Genomic DNA, 21315 nt, shown 5'->3' on the forward strand with positions numbered 1-21315 from the left:
CCATAAAGGATTTGGGTCTTGCACATTACTTCCTTGGCATCCAACTTATTAGGCACCAAAATGGTTACACTCTATCTTAGTCTATATATATCCCTTCCATTCTACATTGCTAAAAAATGGAACAATGTAAACCATTGTCTACCCATGTACCGTCTCAACTTCCTCCACTAATGCTTCCACCACTGTACATGAAACAATATATCATCAATTGGTAGGGGCTCTACGATATCTTACACTTACTCAACCAGACATAACTTTTGTTGTGAATAGAGCATGTCAGTATACACATTCTCCCACTAACAATGATATACAATCTTTCAAGCATTTACTTCACTATCTTAAAGGCTGCATTTATTATGGTGTATTTATTCACAACAATTCAAATTTAACCATAAATATCTTTTGTGATGCAGATTGGGCAGGTGACCAAACTAACCGAAAATCAACATGCACATTTCTAGTTTACTTTGGTAAAAAATTGTCTCCTAGAGCTCTAAGTAGCAACCAATTATGGCACAATCAAGTACCAAAACAGAATACGAAGCTATGGCTAAGTGTGCTAACGAAGTGCTTTGGATGCAATCTCTAATTAAAAAAATCAACACCATTCTAAACACATCATCAATCCTATGGAGAGACAATATTGGAGCAACCTATTTCATTCCCAATCTGGTCTTCCATGCAAGAACGAAGCATATCAGGATCGATTTCCATTTTGTTCTGGGGCAAGTGGCCAGTAAGAACATCCAAATAAAATTTGTCCCAAGAAAAGACCAATTAACAGATGTGTTGATGAAACCCCTTTCCAAAGCCTGGTTCAACACACTCAAGGACAAGCTTAATGTCTCAGCAGTGCCTCTGTTGTTGCAGTTTGACATGGGTGTAAGTGAGTCAACAGACTCGGTATCCAAGTCAGCTGCCACATGGATCATTAGGACTTATAATACATACTAGCTAGTAATAAGTGAACTCATATCCTTGTACTTGTTAGGAGAATTAGCAACTAGGATCCAACATAAGTTTAAAGCTACATAGGATAAAACATAGGCAGCTAGAGTCAAACCTAGATAGGAAAGCAATTTAACGGCTGGTATTAAATCTTAATATAGCTGTTATACTCAGTTTAACAACTATAATTAAGTTTAGAAACTTAACAATACAATAGCTATATATTGTATCATAAATGTAAACCGACTTAATGTTAATTGAGGGAGGTATACAAACAATTATAACTGATCCCTGTTCTCATCATTCACTACAGTTTGAGTGTCCACGAGTGGAGGCTTTGTGACCAGGATTTAAGAGATGAAAATCAAGCGCTCTTGGCTTGTTCCATGGGAAAGACAAATATCCAGCTTGATGAAGAATCTTCATCTTGTAGGATGGTTGAGGATGCACTAGAGGGCAAGGTATAACTAAGGATCACAATGAAAATATCATATACAACCCCCAAGATAAGTTCAAATTTTGGTGTTATATATATGAAAATTTTGGACAGTATGATTTTTAATGTCTTAGGGATGATAAAGATATCAACCTATCAATGGTCGTCGAATCATTATTATTAATGGCTGTCACAGGGAATGATGATAATATTCTATCTCAAGGTACTCATGAGAAAATGCATGAAATTAATATGTGGTATCTGGAAAATAGAGCCAATGACCACGACTGGATACAAGGACTTCTTTCACGAGCTTAAGATGAAATATGGAAAAAGTGAAGATCAGAGATGGATCAATGGTCAAGATCCACAGAGAAAGATCCCATTTTTCAATAAAAACATGGAGAAGCAGAGAGTTTGGGTGATGTTCTCTAGGTGCCTAATTTTTTTCTCAAATACCATGTCATGGGCAGCTTGAAGATGGATGAATATCATAATGTCACGTGGTGTGTTGAAGTTCACAATTATGAAGGAATATTTTTGACTGAGTATTTCTTGACTGAGTAATAAAGAAACATGGACAAAGATTGTACCACGTTAGTGTATATATATATATATATAATAATAATAATAATAGCTGGTCTGCTTCTTAAGTAGGGCATGAAAAGGATGAGACATTTGAGATTTTATGGAACTACAGAGAATCATGCCAAGTTAGTTGTACACGGAATGAAGCTCTTCGAGAAGATAAGAAAAAGGAAGAGACATTTTGAAGACTCCTTTTATGCTAGGCGATACTATCCTGGTTTCACTAGATATGATAGAGCAAAAGCCCACTGACATACCCATCGAGGAGCTCCCTTAACATATCCAGAAACATGGATACAGAGTCTAGAGGGGTTACTATGCGGACAAGAAGAAGTTTGTGGAGTTACACTTAAGAATAGGTGTTAAGCATTTTACATAATAACATAAGATGAAGGGGGAGATAGTTGGTTTTTTGAAAAAAAGGGGAAATGTACAAGCAGCAGTTATTGTTGAAGAGAAGCAACTGTTGCATTCATTCCAGAACTTCTAACATAACTATAGAACTACATAGATTTTTTTTACTGTAAAGATGGTTTGAAAAATTGTATCAATGAACTATAAATGTGAATACCATGTGCCTGATGAATGTAAGTGCAGTTCTTCCATTTTTCCAATCTCTATCACTCGGTTTTCTCTTTAGTTCTTGATGCAAAAACAAGAAGCGAGCCTTGTTTTTTCGACAGGAGAGAGTACGCGAGAAAGGGGTGAGAGAGAAAAAGAGAGGGTATGATAGAGAGTAAGTGGGACAGTATGAGTGTGAGGCAGTACGAGAGAGTGTGACTGAGAGAAAGAGGGAGGGTAGGGGAGAGATAGAGACTTAGAAGAGAGGGTAGGAGAGAAAGTGAGACAGGTGAGAAAGAGACAGTAAGAGAGGGAAAGAGAGAGAGAGTGAGAAAGAGACAATAAGAGGGGAGGGGAGAGTGAGAGTAAGTGAGAGATGAGTGAAAGAGGGTAGAGGAGAGAGATCGTGTGTGAGAGAGAGAGAGGGAGGGAAAGAGAATGTCTGAGTTGGGAGCTGCTCTTGGAAGGAAATGGCAGGTTCTAGTTTTGCCTTCGTCCAGGATCTGGCCTGGACTGCTGCGTCCAACTCTCTCACTCTTCTCTCTCTCTCTCTCTCTCTCTCTCTGACGAACGAAAGATGGACAATTGAAGTGTAGGGCAGACGAAACGCCGCAGACGCTATTCTACTACAAGGGTGGGAAGACAGTGTCGCATCACATTGCTCGGCCCCTTTCTTCTCATGTCAGGCCTACTCCCCCTCCCCCTAAGCCTACCCACCAACCATACCGCCTGCCCACTCTTCTATGCATTCTCCTCGTCTCCGCCGTCTTCGTCGCTCTTCTTCTCCCTCCTATTCTTCACAGATCGCAAGTTTCTCCAATGGCGGCCACTATTCTTCCAGGGTTTTCCCCCTTCTCCTCGGCGGTGCTAATAACGGCGCTCCTCGTCCTCTTCTTTCCTTACGGTAAGCCAGCGAAACGAAGCTTTCAACTTTACTTAGCTGGAGCTGATTTCGAGTTTCAGGCGAGATGGTTCTATTCCGGCATCAACCATCAAGAAGGATGCTTCAACCTTCGGGCAGAAGAGAAGAAGAAGAGGCGAGGACGAACAGGATGGACGACGGGGCCTGCACGGTTGACGATATCGACGTTTTCCAGGAGGCGTCCTCGCCTTTGCCGAGCGGCATTCCATCGTACACGGTACAAATTATCAACACTTGCGTAGCGCCGCCGTGCGACGGCGGCGCCGCCGGTGTCTCGGAGGTGCATCTCCGGTGCGGGTGGTTCAGCTCCGCCCGATTGGTCAACCCGAAGGTCTTCCGCCGCGTTGGCTACGACGACTGTTTGGTCAACGACGGGCGCTCTATCCCTCCTGGCGCCGCTGTCTCCTTTCAGTATGCCAACTCCTTTCCGTATCCTCTCGCTGTCTCCTCTGCTTCTTGTCAGCCCTGCAACTTGCGATAAACCCATATCTCTCTCTTCTTCTCCCACTCTATCTCTTCCTCTCTCCTTCTCTCCCTCTCTCTCTCTCTCTCTTCCCCCCTCTCTCTCTCTTCCTCTCTCCCTCGCTCTCTCTCTCTCTCTTCCTCTCTCCCTCTCTCCCCCTCTCTCTCTCTCTCTCTCTCTCTCTCTCCCTCTCTCCCTCTCTCCCTCTCTCTCTCTCTCTCTCTCTCTCTCCCTCTCTCCCTCTCTCCCTCGCTCTCTCTCTTCCTCTCTCTCTCTTTCTCTCTCCCTCGCTCTCTCTCTTCCTCTCTCTCTCTCTTTCTCTCTCCCTCGCTCTCTCTTTCTCTCTCCCTCTCTCCCTCGCTCTCTCTTTCTCTCTCTCCCTCTCTCCCTCGCTCCCCCTCTCTTCTTCTCTCTCTCTCTCCTCTCTCTCTCTCTCTTTCTCTCTCCCTCTCTCCCTCGCTCTCCCTCTCTCTCTCTCTCCTCCTCTCTCTTCTCTCTCTCTCTCTCTCTCTCCTCTCTCTCTCTCTCCCTCTCCCCCTCTCCCCCCCTCCCTTCCTCTCTCTCTCCCTCTCTCCCTCTCTCCCTCCCTCCCCCCCTCTCTTCTCTCTCTCTCTCCTCTCTCTTTCTCTCTTCCTCTCTCCCTCTCAACCTCGCTCCCCCTCTCTTCTTCTCTCTCTTCCTCTCTCCATCTCTCTCTTCCTCACTACCTCGCTCCCCCCTCTCTCTCTCATCTTCTTCCTCTCTCTCTCTCTCTCTTCTGCCTCCCTCCCTTTCTTCTCACACACAAACACTTTCTTTTATCTCTTATTTTTTCCCTCTTCTCTCTCTTATTTTCGCCCTCTCCTCTCTTATTTTCTCCCTCTCCTCTCTCACTTACGCAAAATTTCTCTTCTCTCTTTTCTGATTTTCTCCCTTCTCCCACACGCACGCACAAAATTTCTCTTCTCTCTCTCCCTCTCTTCTTGTTCTTGTTCTTGTTGTTGTTGTTCTTCTTCTTCTCTCTCTCTCTCTCTCTCTCCCTTTCTCTTCATTTCTTTCTCTACTTCTCTACCTCATTTCTTCTTCTTGCACGCACAGACATTTTCCTCTCAGTATCTTAATTTCTCTCTCGCTCTCTCGATCCTGCATGGCAGCATCACCCCCAGTCTCTCACTCTTCTCTCTCATTCCTCCATCTCCCCCAATCTCTATCTCTCATCCTCTCGCCAGTCTCTGTTACCTGTCCTTCTTTCCTGATTCTCTCTCTGTCATCTCTATCACTATCTCCTACCTCTCTGAGTTTCTTTCATTCTCTCTCTATCTCCTACCTCTGAGTTTCTCTCTCTTCACTCACTGTCTCATGTCGGGAGACGAGAGTTCATAAATGGCATCAGTAAAGGTTGCTTGCATGGGCGAGTCAGGCCTCGCATGCTCAGGGGGGCGAGGGAAAGGGTCGTAGGCCCGTAGCCTTTTCTCTACCGTGGGCCGGCGGCAGATCCGGTCCTTAGTCACTACCTCGAAAACCCGCTCTCGGAAGATATCATTGTTCCATGATTCACGCCTTAAACTCCGCTAAAACCAAGGAATAAGCTTTTATTTATCCAAACTATAGAAAAGAAGGCGAACCAATCGAATTCCGAGCTATGTACTACGCCTGCGGCGCCGGCGCTGGCGGCGGAGGCGGCGGCGCAACGGTTAACAGCGGCGGCAGGCCAGGGAACGGCGGGAACGGAAACCAGAAGAACGGGGTGGGCGGCGGCGGCGGTGGCGGCGGCGGTGAGAGCGGCCACGGTAGCCGGAAAAACGGCGACGGCGGTGGCGGCGAGAATGGCCAGGGGAGAGAGATAGACGGCGGTGGCGGTGGCGGCGCTGGCCAAGGAAACGGGAATGAACGGGGAGACGGAGGGAAGGGGAACGGGAACGGGAACGGGAACGGGAAGGGTGGCCAGCGAGGGAAAGGCCAGGGAAGGTTGAAAGGGGGGAACGGGGGCCAGAAGAAGAGAGAAGGCGCGAAGGGGGCTTCGGCGGCGGCGGCGGTGGCGGCGGCGGCGCCGCCGCAAAGCCCGGCGTCGCGCTTGGCTGGGCGGTAGTAGAGGGCGTTCAGGTTGTAGACGCAGAAGTTGGCCGGGGCGCAGCTTACGGCGACGTGCTCCGACGAGACGCTAAGTCCTGGGACGTCGCACAGAGGGGACGAGCTACGTAGGAGGCTGGCCCTGCACGAGGACTCCATCTCTCGTCCCTCTTTACACTGGAAGTCGTCAACCGGCGGCACGTCCACTCTGTAAACGCCGTATCTGTCCGTCGTCCTCTCCACCACTAACGTCATCTCCTCTTTCGCCGTCCCCCCCGCCCTGAAACTGCACTCCACCCTCACCTTCGCCCCTGCACGACGTAAATCTTTGTGTCAGAGATAAACAGATTGATAGTTTGATAGATTTTGGGAAAAGCGACGAAGTTTACATGAGAGAGAGATAAAGATTTACAGATTGCGAAATAGATAGAGAGTAAAACATGGAGGAAGAACGATACACCTCCATTTGTGTGAGAAGAACGATAAAGTTTGTTTGAGAGAGAGGTAGATATAGATAGATAGATTGCGAAATATATAGAGTAAAACATGGAAGAAGAACGATATACCTCCGTTTGTGTGAGAAGAACGATAAAGCTTATTTGAGAGAGAGAGATAGATATAGATAGACAGATTGCGAAATAGATAGAGTAAACCATGGAGGAAGAACGATACACCTCCGTTTGTGTGAGAAGAACGATAAAGCTTATTCGAGAGAGAGATAGATAGATATGGTCATATAGATAGACAGATTGCGAAATAGATAGAGAGTAAAACATGGAGGAAGAACGATGAAACTTTGAGAGAGAGAGGATCATGGGGAAAGAACTATAAACTTTGTGAGAGAGTAGTAGAGAGAGAGATGCGGACCATGGAGAAAGAAGCTGTTCTCGGAGAAGCTATGGTTGTCGCAGATGTCGCAGAAGACGGTGCCGATGACGGTGATGTTGGAGGGCTTTGGGCTGGCGGCGCCGCCGCCAGCGGCGGCGGCGAGGAAGACGAGGAAGAAGGCGGCGAGCTCCATCGGCGGAGCAGCCAACCCTAAACCAAGCAAAGTAGACGACAATGGCGAAGAAGCCGGACGAGCCCTTTAGAAGGTAGCGGCCCGTGAGCTGATAGAATAGCATGGCAACAAAAACATGTGAAGCCACGGCCACTTTGAGCGAATTTTCCCCACTTGTTCTTTACTGCATCCTCCTATCAACAGGGAATATCCGCCAATGATCAGATTTTTTTAAAAATTTTTTCCTAAAACTTATATATGTTTTATTTTTTGGGGGGGACTTCAGCTTGGATCGATGGAAATTGGAAAAAGAAGCACGTTCTCTGAGAACAACAGAGTTTTTGCATGAAGAAAGCCTGAGGCCTCCCTTTACTGGAGACTCACGGGCAGTCGACCGACATTTTGTGAGAGAAATGACGAGGTAGATGAGAGAGATATGGATAGAGAAGGAGATAAGTAGAGAGAGTGATAGATAGAGAATAGAGAGGATAGTATTTATCTATACATCCACATTATAGTAGCCAGCCAGAGCTTCAGAGAATGGAGCAACCGCAGAACGTTTTCCTCGGGAGCTCGTCCACCTTCTTCTCTGAAAGAATCAAATGAAGAAAAAACCGTCAAAATTGATGATATTTATTGACGGAATGAAAGATATCTTAAAGGGGAATGAAAAAACACGCCTTCTCCGTTCTTTATTCTCCTTTTTCCGTTGTTCTTTTTCTTTCCCGGGTCGGGACATGAGATTATCGAAGGGTGTGATGAAGAACACAGCAGGATCTAGGAATTATTAGGTACCCTTTTGGGAAAAGAACTAGCATTTAATTGCTTCACATTATAAGAAAGGTTCTTCTGAAAGTACCAATGCGGAGTATTCTTTAACTCAAACATTGGAATCTTTGATACAAACTCGTAAAAGATAATTATAAAATCATCAAGAAGCAGCATACTGAACCTGCTTTTAATTTCGTCGCAAGCGGCTGAACAACAACGTGCATTATGATTACTTCTCCAGGAAGCTCGTCGAAGGGCGCCCGGCACTGAGCAACTGTTTTACTATTTTCCAGGATTTTTCCCGCACAAATCAATTTCACATCGCTAGCAGTCCGCGGAATGATCTTCTTATCTGCAACCGGAGTTCCAGAAAAATTCGATGTCCCCATAGAAATCAGGAGATCAAAAAACATAATTTCCTTCTGAGAAACAAAAAGACCCCGGTCGAAGAAACTGTTTGAATGATCCGGGTGACCGAGTTTCGAGGAAATTACAAAACGGAAGAAACCAAAACTACAAAATCGATGGATTGAACCGATTAAATTTTGGGTGAGATCTGACCTCGAGGCCATTCGGATACTATCCTATCCTTGAGCATCGCCACCGTGGAAGCTGCGGAGTACTGATTAGGGCCGATATCCGTGCCATCGTATAGCCGGAACTTGAGTTCAACCAACTCCTCATCAGGCATTTGAGCAGCGGAAGTCGCCCCGGGTTTTCACCAAAAACAGTAACGATTGCCACCAAATCAGGGTACAATCAAAAAAATAGACAAGGATTCGCGGATGGATGAATAAAAATCGAAGATTGGTGAGAAGGGATCGGAGGGGACGGTTGAATCGAGCAAGAACGACTCAGAATCGGTGCGCTTCTGGAGGGGAAGAAGATCGGCCCGGGGCGGGGATCAAGGCCGGGGAGAATTAGGGTTCTTGGGGCGGCTCGACGAGGAAGACGATGAAGGGCGCCACGACCGAGCTCTGCGCCGCCGGCTCGCGTTGACTAAGTGTCGAGCGACTGCTACTCCGCGTGGACGCTTCTCTTCGTTTTCTCTCCTGTATAAAGGCCCGTGGACGGATGACGTCTGTTTTCCGTTCTCCCTTCACGTCATCCTTCTGTAACGGTCCTTCTAAGGCCCACGGAAGCAGACGGGACGGAAGAAACCAACCCGTTCCGATTAGGGAACGACCCGTCCGGGACGTGACACCGGACGTGATGGGACGGATGACGATCCGTGATGGAGGGTGATGTGATGAAACTTTCATCACGTCATCGTCCCGTCACACACGCCTGAAGATTTTGGAAAAATCCGTCACGTTCGCATCACCGTCACGGTTTGCGGTGTCCTTGTCATGTCCCCATCACTGGATGGCATCACCATCAAGTGTGACAGGAAAAACAACCATGCAGAGGAGAGAGAATTAGAGGGGATATCTCCAATTATCTTTCGACATCATCCTTTTGCACGCCTGAATTAATGCAGGGACTTTTCTGCAAAATGCCACGAAATATTGGCAGTCTTAAAGCTTAAATATAACCAAAAAGTGACCAAAAAACCTTTTTGGTCACTTTTAAAAATCTCTCACGGCCATCATTCATGACGGCCATCCCGTCACTTTACTCGTCTGAGACCCCCCATGACAGTTGTGTCACCATCACGGCTGGTTCATCATCCATCACCGTCACTGTCACGGGCCCCTAATTTTATCACCGTCATGTCATCCATCATGTTGCTGTCACCTTGATGTGTGACGTGACGGATGACGGATGACCATGAATGTTTTTTTTCTTCTCTTTTCTTCAATTATTTTTCTAGTATAATTATATTGACTTTTACTCGAGAATCAGGATTATACCCATTCGTCTAAGACAGTTACAGAATAGATTCAGAATTGTTTAATTTCTAGATTTGTTTTGCTGAGGATGATAGTCTGTATTTATTTCAAAATCATATTGAGCGTCTTATATTATGTTCTAACTATTGTAATACTATTTAGAATGTGAAATTCCGTTGGATCGTCTGGTTAAAAATTATTTTTATTACTGATTCGTATTGATTAATATAATTTTTACTGATCCAAATATTTTAAGTTTGGAATTGTCTTAACAATTTCAACACTACATACCCTCTTGTGATGACGTGACAATGTTTTAAGTCTAAAAGTTTAATTTGGACTCGTTCATTCTCTCTCGAAAACCCCTCACAGGAAACAAGTTCAGCCTTATTTGTGGATCATTTGATGTCTCCAAAACAAAGTGTAGGTTTTGAGATAAGTGGTGATCCATTAGCTTGACTCTAGAGAGCTAGCGTGAACAAAATCTTCATCTAGAACAAAATAAAAAAGCTTATCTTCAGCATTAAATGTTTATTCTTTTAAGATCTATCTAAATTCAAAGTAATTTTGAATTCCCTTACGATATTTATCTAATAAGGGTTTGTGTTGAATGATATAAATCTAAACTTGATTAAAATCTTAATCTTGGATATCAATTATACATTATGTTAAATAATAGAGAAAGGGATAGTCAAGAAAGAGATAGAGAATGGGAATGGTTTGTGTTGTGAATACTGTTTAGTAGGGACAGAGAAATGGTAGAGAGTGCTGCAGAATGAGCAACATAAATAAGATATGAGACTATGAATCAGTGAGAGCAACAGAAGAGGGAGATTAACACTTTGAGAGCAACAGAAGAAGCTACACAAAAATGGTAAGGGAGAGATATGTCTATACATAATTAGTCTATGAGACTTTGAGACACTAGCAGCAATAGAAAGGGAAATAAGACTTTGTGTGCCATAAAATGAGCTGCAAAAGAAAGGCAAGGTAGAGATACTTCTCTACCCTTTTAGAATTTGGAACCATACTGAACAAAAGGAGAACAAGCGCTAGAGTAAGCATCGGAAGTAAAACATGAGATTTTGAGACATTGGAGCAAAAAAAAAAGGGAGACTGAAAATTTGAATGCATAAGAACAGTAAGGGAGATATATACAAAGAAAAAAGAGATGAAATATGGAGAGAGAGTAGGATAGATGGATATGACAATCACATTTTGATGAAAGGCAACCGTATAAAAATTCAATCATATTTCTACAGAATACTGGTAAAAAATGCATATAAAGATGAATAGTCATTCTTGGATGTGGAAATTAATTGAAAATTTTGAAGTACAGTTCCGAACAGCCTTGGAACAGTATGAACGTCTAGTCGCATATGGTAGAGTACATTCCAAGTGTTCTCCTCAATCAACCTGTTGGATGGATAAAAAGTTAGTGTATGTGGAAAAAATATTTTCCAAAAGAAAAGAAAATAAATAAAACATAACATACCAGCTCGTTCTTAATCATCGTTGCTGCCATCACCATGAGAGTCGGAGGAGAATTGATTGCTATGACAGTACCATGCTCTCAACATCATCAGCATCTCAATGCTTGTTATGCGAAGGCATAATCTTCGATATGTAATGATGACATGCCCAATGGAGAGAACTCAAGTTTTTCACTCCATTGTTATGATTGTCATGCAATTTAGGAAAACTCAAGTGCACTTTTGAAAAACCTAGAAAGGTACCATGCATGAACCTCCTTCCACTATCTCAAGGAAGTGTTTTCCTCCTTAATGCACTGAATGTAAGGGTATTTCTCCATCTCTTTCGAGGGGATTGAGTGTGATGAAAGACTACGGCTTGGTTGCATAAATTGTAGGGTAAAGGTGACATAATGTGGTGGATCTTGTCCTTCTAATCATTATCCTTACTCAAAGTTATCATCTCCCACGTATAGAACTGATGTAGACTTCAAGATAGTTGATAACACAATTTTTTAGTAGGTTATTATGACCATATTTACATATTGATTTGCATTAAATTGATTATATATGCATGCTATTGTCTAAAATGATTAATTTTTTTTTAGAATGATATTTTGAATTTAATGAATTTTTAAGTATTTTTAATAGTTTTATGATGTTATATTCTGAAACAACATTTTTTGTTGAGTTAGAATATGATTTATCTCGAGTTTTTTTGGCATTATATTCAAGGAGGTGTCATTTTTTGCGTACATCCACAATAGATCCAGTGCGCTTGACAAGATCTCCTTCTCATTCTCCTTTTTGTGGTATCACTACCAAAGACAACAATACCTACATTCTCATTCTCAAGATTTAACTCTATTCCTTTCACACCACTGGCAACTTCCACCATTTCCCCAGCTTGAACCTCTTTCAATCCGTCAACACGTGTAATCCTATCTCCAACTAAGACCACTCGACCGATCTCATCCACTTCAAAATGAGTGTAAAAACATCTTTTTGATCAACAATATCAAATTCACTCTGCTAGGTAACACGATGTATAGAGTTTGACACCTGCCTGTTGCTGGAAGGTCGGAAGGAGAAGTGTGATAAGCTTTGAATGGAAGCCCCAGTAAACGGCGGCATTAACTCTAACTGCCCTAAGGTAGCAAAATTCCTTGTCACATAAGTAGCGACCTGCACAAATGGTGTAACGACTGCCCTGTTGTCTCCGACATGGCCCTGGTGAATGAATTCACCATGAAGATGCGGAGTACCAACGGCTAGACGGTAAGACTGATAGGCCTAAAATCGATGTGTAAATACGTCATTTTTTGGGCTTTTAGACTTGCAATAAAATTTATAAATACCCTTAATCACTAAATAATGTGTATAGAGCAAGCAAGGGGTCGAACCACAGGGAGGAACTAAGCAAGAATTTGTATCTGATTTTAAATAATTTAATTCAAGAATGAATTGATTTTGCACTTAATAGGCTTTCACTATGTTTATAATTAATCAAAATTAAGTCATTTGGCATTTGGCAGTTGATAAAATTAAATTATCAACGGAGTCATTTGGCACCTCAATGTCGACTCATCATATCCTAGGGTTGAAGAGGGTCCCAAGGGTTCGGTTGTTCGCGCGTGAAAGTGGTACGTGAATTGGGTTTAGAATGTTGTGAGACAATTTGGTTCCTATCTATGATGGTAACACAATTTTGAAAAAGATTCATATCTGAAAAAGGGTGATAAGAAGTTCTTTCAAAATTGACTATTTGTTCCTCTATTAGAGGTGTTGCAGAAATGTCTGCAATCGAGTAAATAGCTCAACCAATGAATGGATCGGGTCAAACTGGAAAATGGAAAGATTTGTACAAGTTATATGTTTCGTTGCCACTTTTTGGAAATTCATTAGATATGAATTTAGAAAATGACACCTCTCACCACCTCATATTCATTGGGAAACATTTCTAACATTTTTTGAATTAGGATATATTTATTGGATTATTTAACAACTCTTTGACTTTTTCTAGACTTTGGAAATTGGAGGAGAGAGAAAATAAACAGTCAAGAACGATCCAAACTCAGATTTCATGTCCTCTTACCTATTCCTCATATTCCTACCTATTATTATTATCACCCTCTCACCATCTCATATTCATCGCTTTACAATATCCTATTTTATATGTATCTCCTCTTGTCCCTCTTGAATATTAATTTAAACCCTAATACATGTTCCCTATGGAGACAAACCTTACTCATCACTAACTAGTCAAATTATTTTATGAGTAAATTTTTATAAAATATTATTGAGTATTGCCAAATCCCTTTGGAGACAAATATCAGTGACAAATTAACAACCTAAATTTGAGTTCATCAATATTGCCATAATAGGAGAGCATACATGGTGGAATGATGGGGCCATTGCCTCTAATTTTACAAGGGATCCAATATTGAGGAAAATGATACAAAAAAATCATTCTCCTGTAATACACTTTTGATCGAAATCATTTTACCTTACCAATTCTATCAAGTTTTACTTTTCAGTTTGAAGTAAAATTGTTAGAATTTTATTTTTTTTCGACGCTGCACTAGTAAATACCTGATTACACCAAAGCAAGCATGCGTAGTCCATGAGCTTACCATACAGTGCATTAGATGTGGTCCTTAACATATCCCTCTGCTCTAATGGAAATAATTCCCCTATATTCTGAATATTATATGTAAGGTGGATTATGAGCTCAGTGGCTAGAGCTGTGACATCAATGATCATTAATTTATTTATGGAGAAAAGTGAATTCCAAACCATTTCATACTGGATGGAGGATGTACACATATTCTTCATTCATGTCCCAGTTAGTCTCTCAAAATTATGCAGCCCTTCAAAATCGAGATTAAGTGTAGACCCATGTTTTCAAGCGCTTCTCTCTTTGCTAGGAAATGAATTCTGAATCATTTCATAGTGGATGGAGGATGTACACATATACTTCATTCATGTCCCAGTTAGTCTCTTAAAATTATGCAGCCCTTCAGCATCAAGATGAAGTGTGGACCCATGTTTTCAAGCACTTCTCTCTTTGCTAGGACACCCTTCAACATTTCAACATCGAGTTCCAACACGTTGGGAAACTAACCCATATTTTGTTTAAATTTGTTATTTCAATTTTCTTCCTGAGGGCAATAACTTCTCCCACGCATTGTATGGAACTTTCCATGTCATTGATGGCGGCTCTCACTGAGTAATGGTTCCTCCTAAAGGAATAAGTTATGATGCAGTACTGGCATCCATGGGTGTTTAAAATGGCTGTTCAACATATATTGTGCATATTTACTTTCAATAATAAGACACTGCTCCTTGTTATGTCTGGATTATGAATACTGTTTTGTTCACCCTAGACAATAGATTAAAGGTGTGGGTAATGCAAGGTTCAGGGTGTTGCACAATAATGTGAAGATTCATGATTTTCATTGCATCTACAAAGGTGGCTAATATTGTTGTATTTTTAGATAAATCGTCAATAGTAATAGAATATCTCTTTGATTCAATGACATTCTCATTTACAACTTCCATACATTGATTCGTTTGGACCACTATGCGATTCTTTGATTTTTTGGAAGCCAACACATAGCTCTTAGAGCGTCTGCTCAGCATCAACCATATGGACAACAATGCTGAATAACCCAATGTTGTTTGATGAGGTCTACGTGTCTTAAATAAGTTAGATGATGTGGGTGTCAACAAGCATGCACACCAGTTTTCCTTCCACTTATTTCTACATATTATCCATTTTCATTTTCATAGAACTGGTCAGAATGTCAACCACCACTTAATTTGTGTAAAACACATCATCAGAAGGCATTCTTCTTGACGAGTCTCAGAACCAGATTAGCATCCCAAATAAGTCTAATGAAATCCTCCTTAGTTTGCTCCATGGGTGATGCCTGATAAATATAGCTTGTCCAACTAAAGACTATATTGAAGAAGTGTTATCTGTTTGCTCCAAACATCATTGATGTCAAATATGGAGGGCATTCTCTATATGTCCCCAAAACATGTTTGTACTTGTTAGTTTAGGTGGCCAAGGAATAAACTAAGAGGAGGGTTGAATTAGGTTCTCAATCTATATTATGTTTTTATTTTTAGTAGCCTAAGATTTTTCTACCTGATAAATGAGGTAGAGGAAATGGGAAACACAATTATTATTTTTAGATAGCTTAGGCAAATCCTTAATGTTGTTTAGGGGTATCCGTCTCGATGTGATGATGTGCACTAACCGTATTTGTGTGAATGCCCCCAAGAAATCACTTGGAAATAGGCCTGACAAGGATTCCAAAAAAAACGTTGAAACAAATGTTTACTAAAGACGTTGAAAGATTCTAAGTGTTATCATTTTATATGGATGTTTGCAACAATTCATATCATTTTATATGAAAAGATAAACCAAATGATGTGACTCTTTTCAAACTCAACCAAATGATGTGATTCTAAGTGTTATCATTTTATATGGATGTTAGCAACAATTCATATGTTGAATAAAAGCTTCAACTGAGAATAAAAGTTATGCTTAAAATTATAAACTTATCACAAGGTTGAGGATGTGTGAAGTTCAGATACCAGCCTTCTTTCTTTTGAATCGTGAAATAACATACACCAAAAACCATGATTCCAAGTTCTATGGACTTGGATTGATGTTAAAAACAAATAATCTCTTGAAAGAATGCTCGAAAACAGCTTGAAAATTATTCCACGGATTAGAGATCTCTCTAGCTTTTGGACTGCGATTTTCAAAGGGAAAGGAGGAGGTCATTTTAAATTAGGGCTCAAAATTGTATAAATGGACTTAGAAATATGAAAGGGCATAAGGGTAATCTGTAACAAGTTCAACAGTCATATGCATTGTAAAATAATAATCATTTTAATTTTGACTTTTTATATGTGCAATTTTGCCATCAGTTCAAAATACCTATGAAGAGTTAGCCGTTATGCCAAGGACTTGAGCATTAAAATAATCTTAAACTTTTAGACATGTTTACCACATCAGTTAAATAAAGATATCAGCATTGGATAATAATATCTTCATGATATTAATTTTCATTAGATCATCAGTAAATTTAGTCGTAAATACTCGAAGGTAGTAATTAGAATTTTGAACAAGTTTTTCAACAAATCAAATGAAGACAAATTCAGAAAAATACCTAAGCAGTGTCAAAAAATTATGTTTATCTTTACGTCATAAAAACTACAAGTCCTAAATACATTATTTGACTTGTTCAGCGCATGGTCAAATTAAGTAGCATTTTAATATAACTTAGGCTCCTATTTTATCTCCATATACAATAAGTCAACTAGTTGACTGCGAACCTATTGTGCTTTGATCATTACCCTAATTGAGGCATGCATCACTTTGAACATTCATCGAAACACACATTAAAGCATTGCGTTAAAAATACCCTTAACGCTTAACCTTCAGTACTCTTATCTTTATTTCGCTTGATGATGAACTTATGTGTGGGGTTTTGTGCTTAACAAAGCACACACTATAATCTGAGTAGTTGCACCTTTAAAAATCTTAGTTGCACCTTTTTTAATGGACCATCGGTAGAATTTTCCCCGAACATCTGTTTGATAATGTGAGCATATTACTCGTAGTTAAACTCACCGGGATATTCGATGTCAACTCCATAACTATATTGGATGAATATGAAAGGACCATCCATTATTACAATCATAAAAGAATATTTATGATAATACATGCTATAAAATTTTACTATATTAATAGAATGAAGGATTTTGGTAATTAGACGAAGATTCATTTGATAGATCGTTTGTTTGATCATTGATCAAACCCGATCAACCAATCAGAAAAAAATTTAGATAACAAATGATCTATTACGCTGATCAGGATTGAAGCAATATCAAAATTATATTCAAGGATATGACATCATTTGAATTACAAAATTGGATTTTGCTAATGGTATAGTCATAAAATGGGCCATGTCAACAAGGATCATGAGTTAAATTGGATTAACCATAATCGATAAGTTAGATTGACCAGGGCCAATCGTATGATTTATTTGTCTCTGTTCTCTAGATACCAATCATGGTACATAGATTATACTAACACAATGTGTGATCATTCCAAAATATCATAAATTTGATTAATGAAATAGATTGGTCAGATCCATCAATTTTTCTCTATAGTGGGATCAGCCAATTGATCTTTACTTGATTATCTTGATTGGTTGAGCCGGCTCAGTTTGTTGCAGACCCATACAATTAAATCAACTGGTCTCTAATGATTTCCTCCCAATTTATATCATTCAATTAATCTAGATGGCTCACCTAAATTTGCGTATGAGTCTTCATCTTAACCTCAGTGTGTGGTTAAAATGAGGTACATATGAGACTCCTAAGGAATGATGGATAACTGACCAATGCAAGCGGAAAACCTTCTCTTAATCTCAACTGGTATCTGAAAGTATGACGTAATGTCCATATGCGAGTGCCTTGTATTGTGTCTATTAGGCGACAAAGTCAGGATGATAAGCCAAAAATTAGGGGTGAACTTTGAAATTTTATAATCCCTTGTCGTTGTTGCTTTTTAGCTTATACAACTAAATTTATAGAACCTTAATTTCAGATTTATAATGATAAGTAAAGGTATCGTCCAAGGGAAGCTAGCAGGGAATTCAATTAGTGATTTAGTAGAATAATTTGACCCTAATTAGAGTTAATTTTAACTTCAATGAAGATCAAATTACCCTTATTAGATTAAGAATTTAGAAGGGAGGGTAGAACAGATGGGAAGAATAGAAGAAGTGAGGAGCTCAAGATTGACTTCTTTGATGTATAAAAAGGATTGAAGGGGTCAATTAGAGGGGATAAGAAGAAAATCAAATTTGGTTTGAGTTTGTTTTGGGGGAATTTGGCATCAAAATCCAATAACTATCAGATCATGAAGGCCATCTCATACCTCCTAGAAATGAAACCTTTTTATAAATTTTTTAATGTGCAAGTGGAATAGCTAGGTTAATTTCACAATCTCCCATTGATAACACCCTAATTTTGGTCTTTTTTTCAAGTAATTTAGCACAATTTTATGCATTCAATGAGATCAAAAGGTTTTGTTATCATATATTTACATGAAAATACTGTTTTCAAGTGATTTCTGATTTTCCCCTAATTTTCTGTTGATTTTATGAATTTTAAGGGATTTATTTGACCTGGAAATAATTATTTTAAAATAAAAATGGCAGGTTTAAAATTTACTTTTGAGGTCAATCAGTGTGGGGATGAATTACTGAATTTCATAGAATTTTCAAGGATTTTTTAAGATTTTATTGGATTTTTCTGGGATTTATTTGAAGAAGAAATGGATTTTTAAATAGGAAAAGGATATATTTATATGAAAAATATGAGTTTTATAGCAATTTCGAAAGTTGGAGGGGCTTTTCTTAAATTATAGTTTCAATTATGCCCTTAAAATAGCTCTCGGTCATGTATGCAGGCCTAAAGATGTTATTTAGACAGTTACAGAGTTTTATTACAATTACACAGTATTTTTTTAATGGTTTTCAGGAAAAAATCAGAGGAGAGAGAATGCGCAAGGGCCATATTCATAATTAATTTTGGGCGCCGTTCAACAGCAATTCCAGGCTTTCTAAAGGACTTTTCTGCAAAAAATAGAATTCAAAATGCCTGCCAATGAGAGGGTGACACATCATGGCGTGTTAAAAAAAGAAATGAATAAATAAATAAATTTAAATCCAATGGCTTAAATTGGTTTAAAATTCATTTATTTATAACTTTTGATCCTGAAGTCCTATTGAGATGATCTTTTTATGGATTTCCTCATCTTGATTCCCTCTTTCTATCGTTGGATCATTCAGATACAGCCTACATTGATTGATAAAAATTAATTAGTAAACGGGGGTAAAATGGTAATTTTTACCATGTAACCTAAGTATAAAAGCTAAATTTCGAGAGGGGGAGCTCATTCTTGATGGTGCTCTATCACAGCTGCAAGACAGAGAGGAGATCCAGCTTGGATCAACCTATTTGGTATTTTTTCCTTCTTTGTATTTGAATTTTTGGTGTATTTTGGGTATTGTTAGTTGAATTTCTTAATCGTTCTTCTTGATCCCTGTCTGAACTTCTAAATCGCTTAGCTTGAGCGGAATGTACAAGCCCTGACTAGGATTGAGAGGAGAAATTGAGATATTTCCTAGCTATTCTAAGTGCATATAAAAGAAAACTATAAAAAAACTAATAAAAGGGTTAACATTCTTGGAGATTAAATTTTCCTTTTTATTATCCAATAGAGTAGTTATTTTTGAATTATCAAGCCTACAGAAACAACCAAAACAAATAAAAATTTTCTCCTCTCAACCTCTCTAATTGACCCCTTTGACCCTTTTCTTTCAATCAAAGAAGCCAATTTAGAGCCCCATATTCTTCTATTCCTCTCATCTCTCCTACCTCCCTTTCTAAATTTCTCATTTAATTAGGGTGATTTGATCTTCATTGAATATCAAATTAACTCTTATTAGTGTGAAATTACTCAATTATATCATCAATTCAATTTACTTACTAGCTTCCCTTGGACAATACCCCTTACTTATCCCTACACATCTTAAGTAGGGTTTTTATAAATTTTATTGTATAAGCTGAAAATGACAACAACAAGGGATTAAAATTTAGTAAAATTTACCCCTATTTTTGGCTTATCACCCATCTCTATCCTGGAAAGGGCTTGTACATCTCCAGGATGGATTCGGACTTGATGATAACCACACTTTAGATCAATTCTTGAGAAAATCTTTGAACCAGCCATCATATCTAACATATTATCAATGCGATGGATGGAAAACCTATACTTAACGGTGATCTTATTAATGACTCTACTATCAATACACATGCACCAACTCCCATCCTTTTTGGGAGCCAACAATGCAGGTACCACTCATGGGCTAAGGCTCTCCTGAATAAGTCCCTTGTCCAAGAGCTTTGGACTTGACGCTGAAGTTCCATATATTGCGTGGGATTCATACGATAATGGGGAAGATTTGGCAAGGATGATCCAGGAATGAAATCAATGGCATGCTGAATTTCACGCATAGGTGGTAGATCATTGGGTAAATCCTCGGGGAAGATGCTCTCAAATTCAGCTAGTAATTGGGAAACCTTCAATGGTGGGGGTATGGAATTCTTAGTGGAATGATCGGGAATCATGACTAGAAAAATAGACATCTCACTATCTATCTCCTTCTGAAATTGACGCCCATTGAGAATGCATAGACCTAATGACATAGATTTTGGAGAAGGTCTCTTAGGGCTATGGGTATAAGGGTGCCATGTGATTTTCTTACTCTGATAGAAGAATGAGCAAGTGTTACTCCAACAAAGAATGTGTACGTCATTATCGTATAGCCAAGGGCGACTAAGGATAATGCTGCCAACTTTCATGCTTAACACATCACACAATACTTCTTTTTTGTATGATTGAACTTTGAGAGGAAGGAGGCATTGATTCTTCATAGGGATCGACGTAGCATCGATCCATGATACATAATAGGGATGAGGGTGATCAATCAATGGTAATCCCAAACGTGAAGTCATAACATCGGAGACAACATTGATACAACTACCACTGTCAATGATCGTCTTGCACATCTTATCGCCAATCTTAAAGTAAGTGTAAAATATGGACGTCCTCAATGCATAATCATCAGTGGAAGGTTGGGTAAGGTTGCATCAAACAATTCCCCTAACTTACACACATGGATCAAGACGAGGATGGGATGGTGGGCAGTCACTAATGCCAATGAAACTCACCAACTCATCTTCGTGCACGGATTCATCTACCACATAGTTATCTATCCTATATTCTTCTTCGTTGATCGGTTGTTCTTCCAAGATAGGTTCACCCTCCATAGAATCTTGTCCTATATGTAGAGCTCGGGAAGGGCACTGGGAAGCTCTATGGCCACGTCCCTAACACTTAAAGCATGTCATGCCAGACGGGCCAATCTGTGCCGGGGTTGATTGATTTGGGGCTCTTGTGGTAGAATCGAGTAAGTAGAAGTACGATTATGAGGTGTTATTTGAGCGGATGACTAAGGGGTAGGAGCTGGGGTGCGATGTTCTACGGGAGTACGAGTCAGAGTAGATATGGGCGCTAGGAGAGCGAGAGGAGGATTATGATGGGTTGTTTTGTTGGAATAGTTAGAATAAGATCTATCACTAAGCGTGGGACGACCGCTCACAATGGGACTACTGTAGA

At 40.0% G+C, this 21315-nt stretch overlaps 3 protein-coding genes across 3 annotated transcripts; 1 reads left to right on the forward strand and 2 right to left on the reverse strand.

Moving 5' to 3' along the window:
• The first annotated feature begins 3112 nt into the window (after positions 1 to 3112).
• LOC144705611 (TPD1 protein homolog 1-like) lies at positions 3113 to 4157 on the forward strand. Its single transcript, XM_078578381.1, has 2 exons — positions 3113 to 3437; positions 3497 to 4157. Exons 1-2 carry the CDS (start codon positions 3353 to 3355, stop codon positions 3934 to 3936), a joined length of 525 nt encoding a protein of 174 aa, XP_078434507.1. The 5' UTR covers positions 3113 to 3352; the 3' UTR covers positions 3937 to 4157.
• A 1312-nt stretch (positions 4158 to 5469) lies between these two features.
• LOC144705355 (uncharacterized) lies at positions 5470 to 7153 on the reverse strand. The gene is made up of 2 exons (XM_078577976.1): positions 6835 to 7153; positions 5470 to 6278 (listed from the first exon to the last, which is right to left on the reverse strand). Exons 1-2 carry the CDS (start codon positions 6986 to 6988, stop codon positions 5545 to 5547), a joined length of 888 nt encoding a protein of 295 aa, XP_078434102.1. The 5' UTR covers positions 6989 to 7153; the 3' UTR covers positions 5470 to 5544.
• A 112-nt stretch (positions 7154 to 7265) lies between these two features.
• LOC144705356 (membrane-anchored ubiquitin-fold protein 4-like) lies at positions 7266 to 8782 on the reverse strand. The gene is made up of 3 exons (XM_078577977.1): positions 8300 to 8782; positions 7920 to 8090; positions 7266 to 7556 (listed from the first exon to the last, which is right to left on the reverse strand). Exons 1-3 carry the CDS (start codon positions 8427 to 8429, stop codon positions 7501 to 7503), a joined length of 357 nt encoding a protein of 118 aa, XP_078434103.1. The 5' UTR covers positions 8430 to 8782; the 3' UTR covers positions 7266 to 7500.
• Positions 8783 to 21315: the final 12533 nt, after the last annotated feature.

The sequence above is a fragment of the Wolffia australiana genome, chromosome 7 (assembly GCF_029677425.1).
Source record: "Wolffia australiana isolate 7733 chromosome 7, ASM2967742v1".
NCBI classification, from domain to species: Eukaryota; Viridiplantae; Streptophyta; class Magnoliopsida; order Alismatales; family Araceae; genus Wolffia; species Wolffia australiana.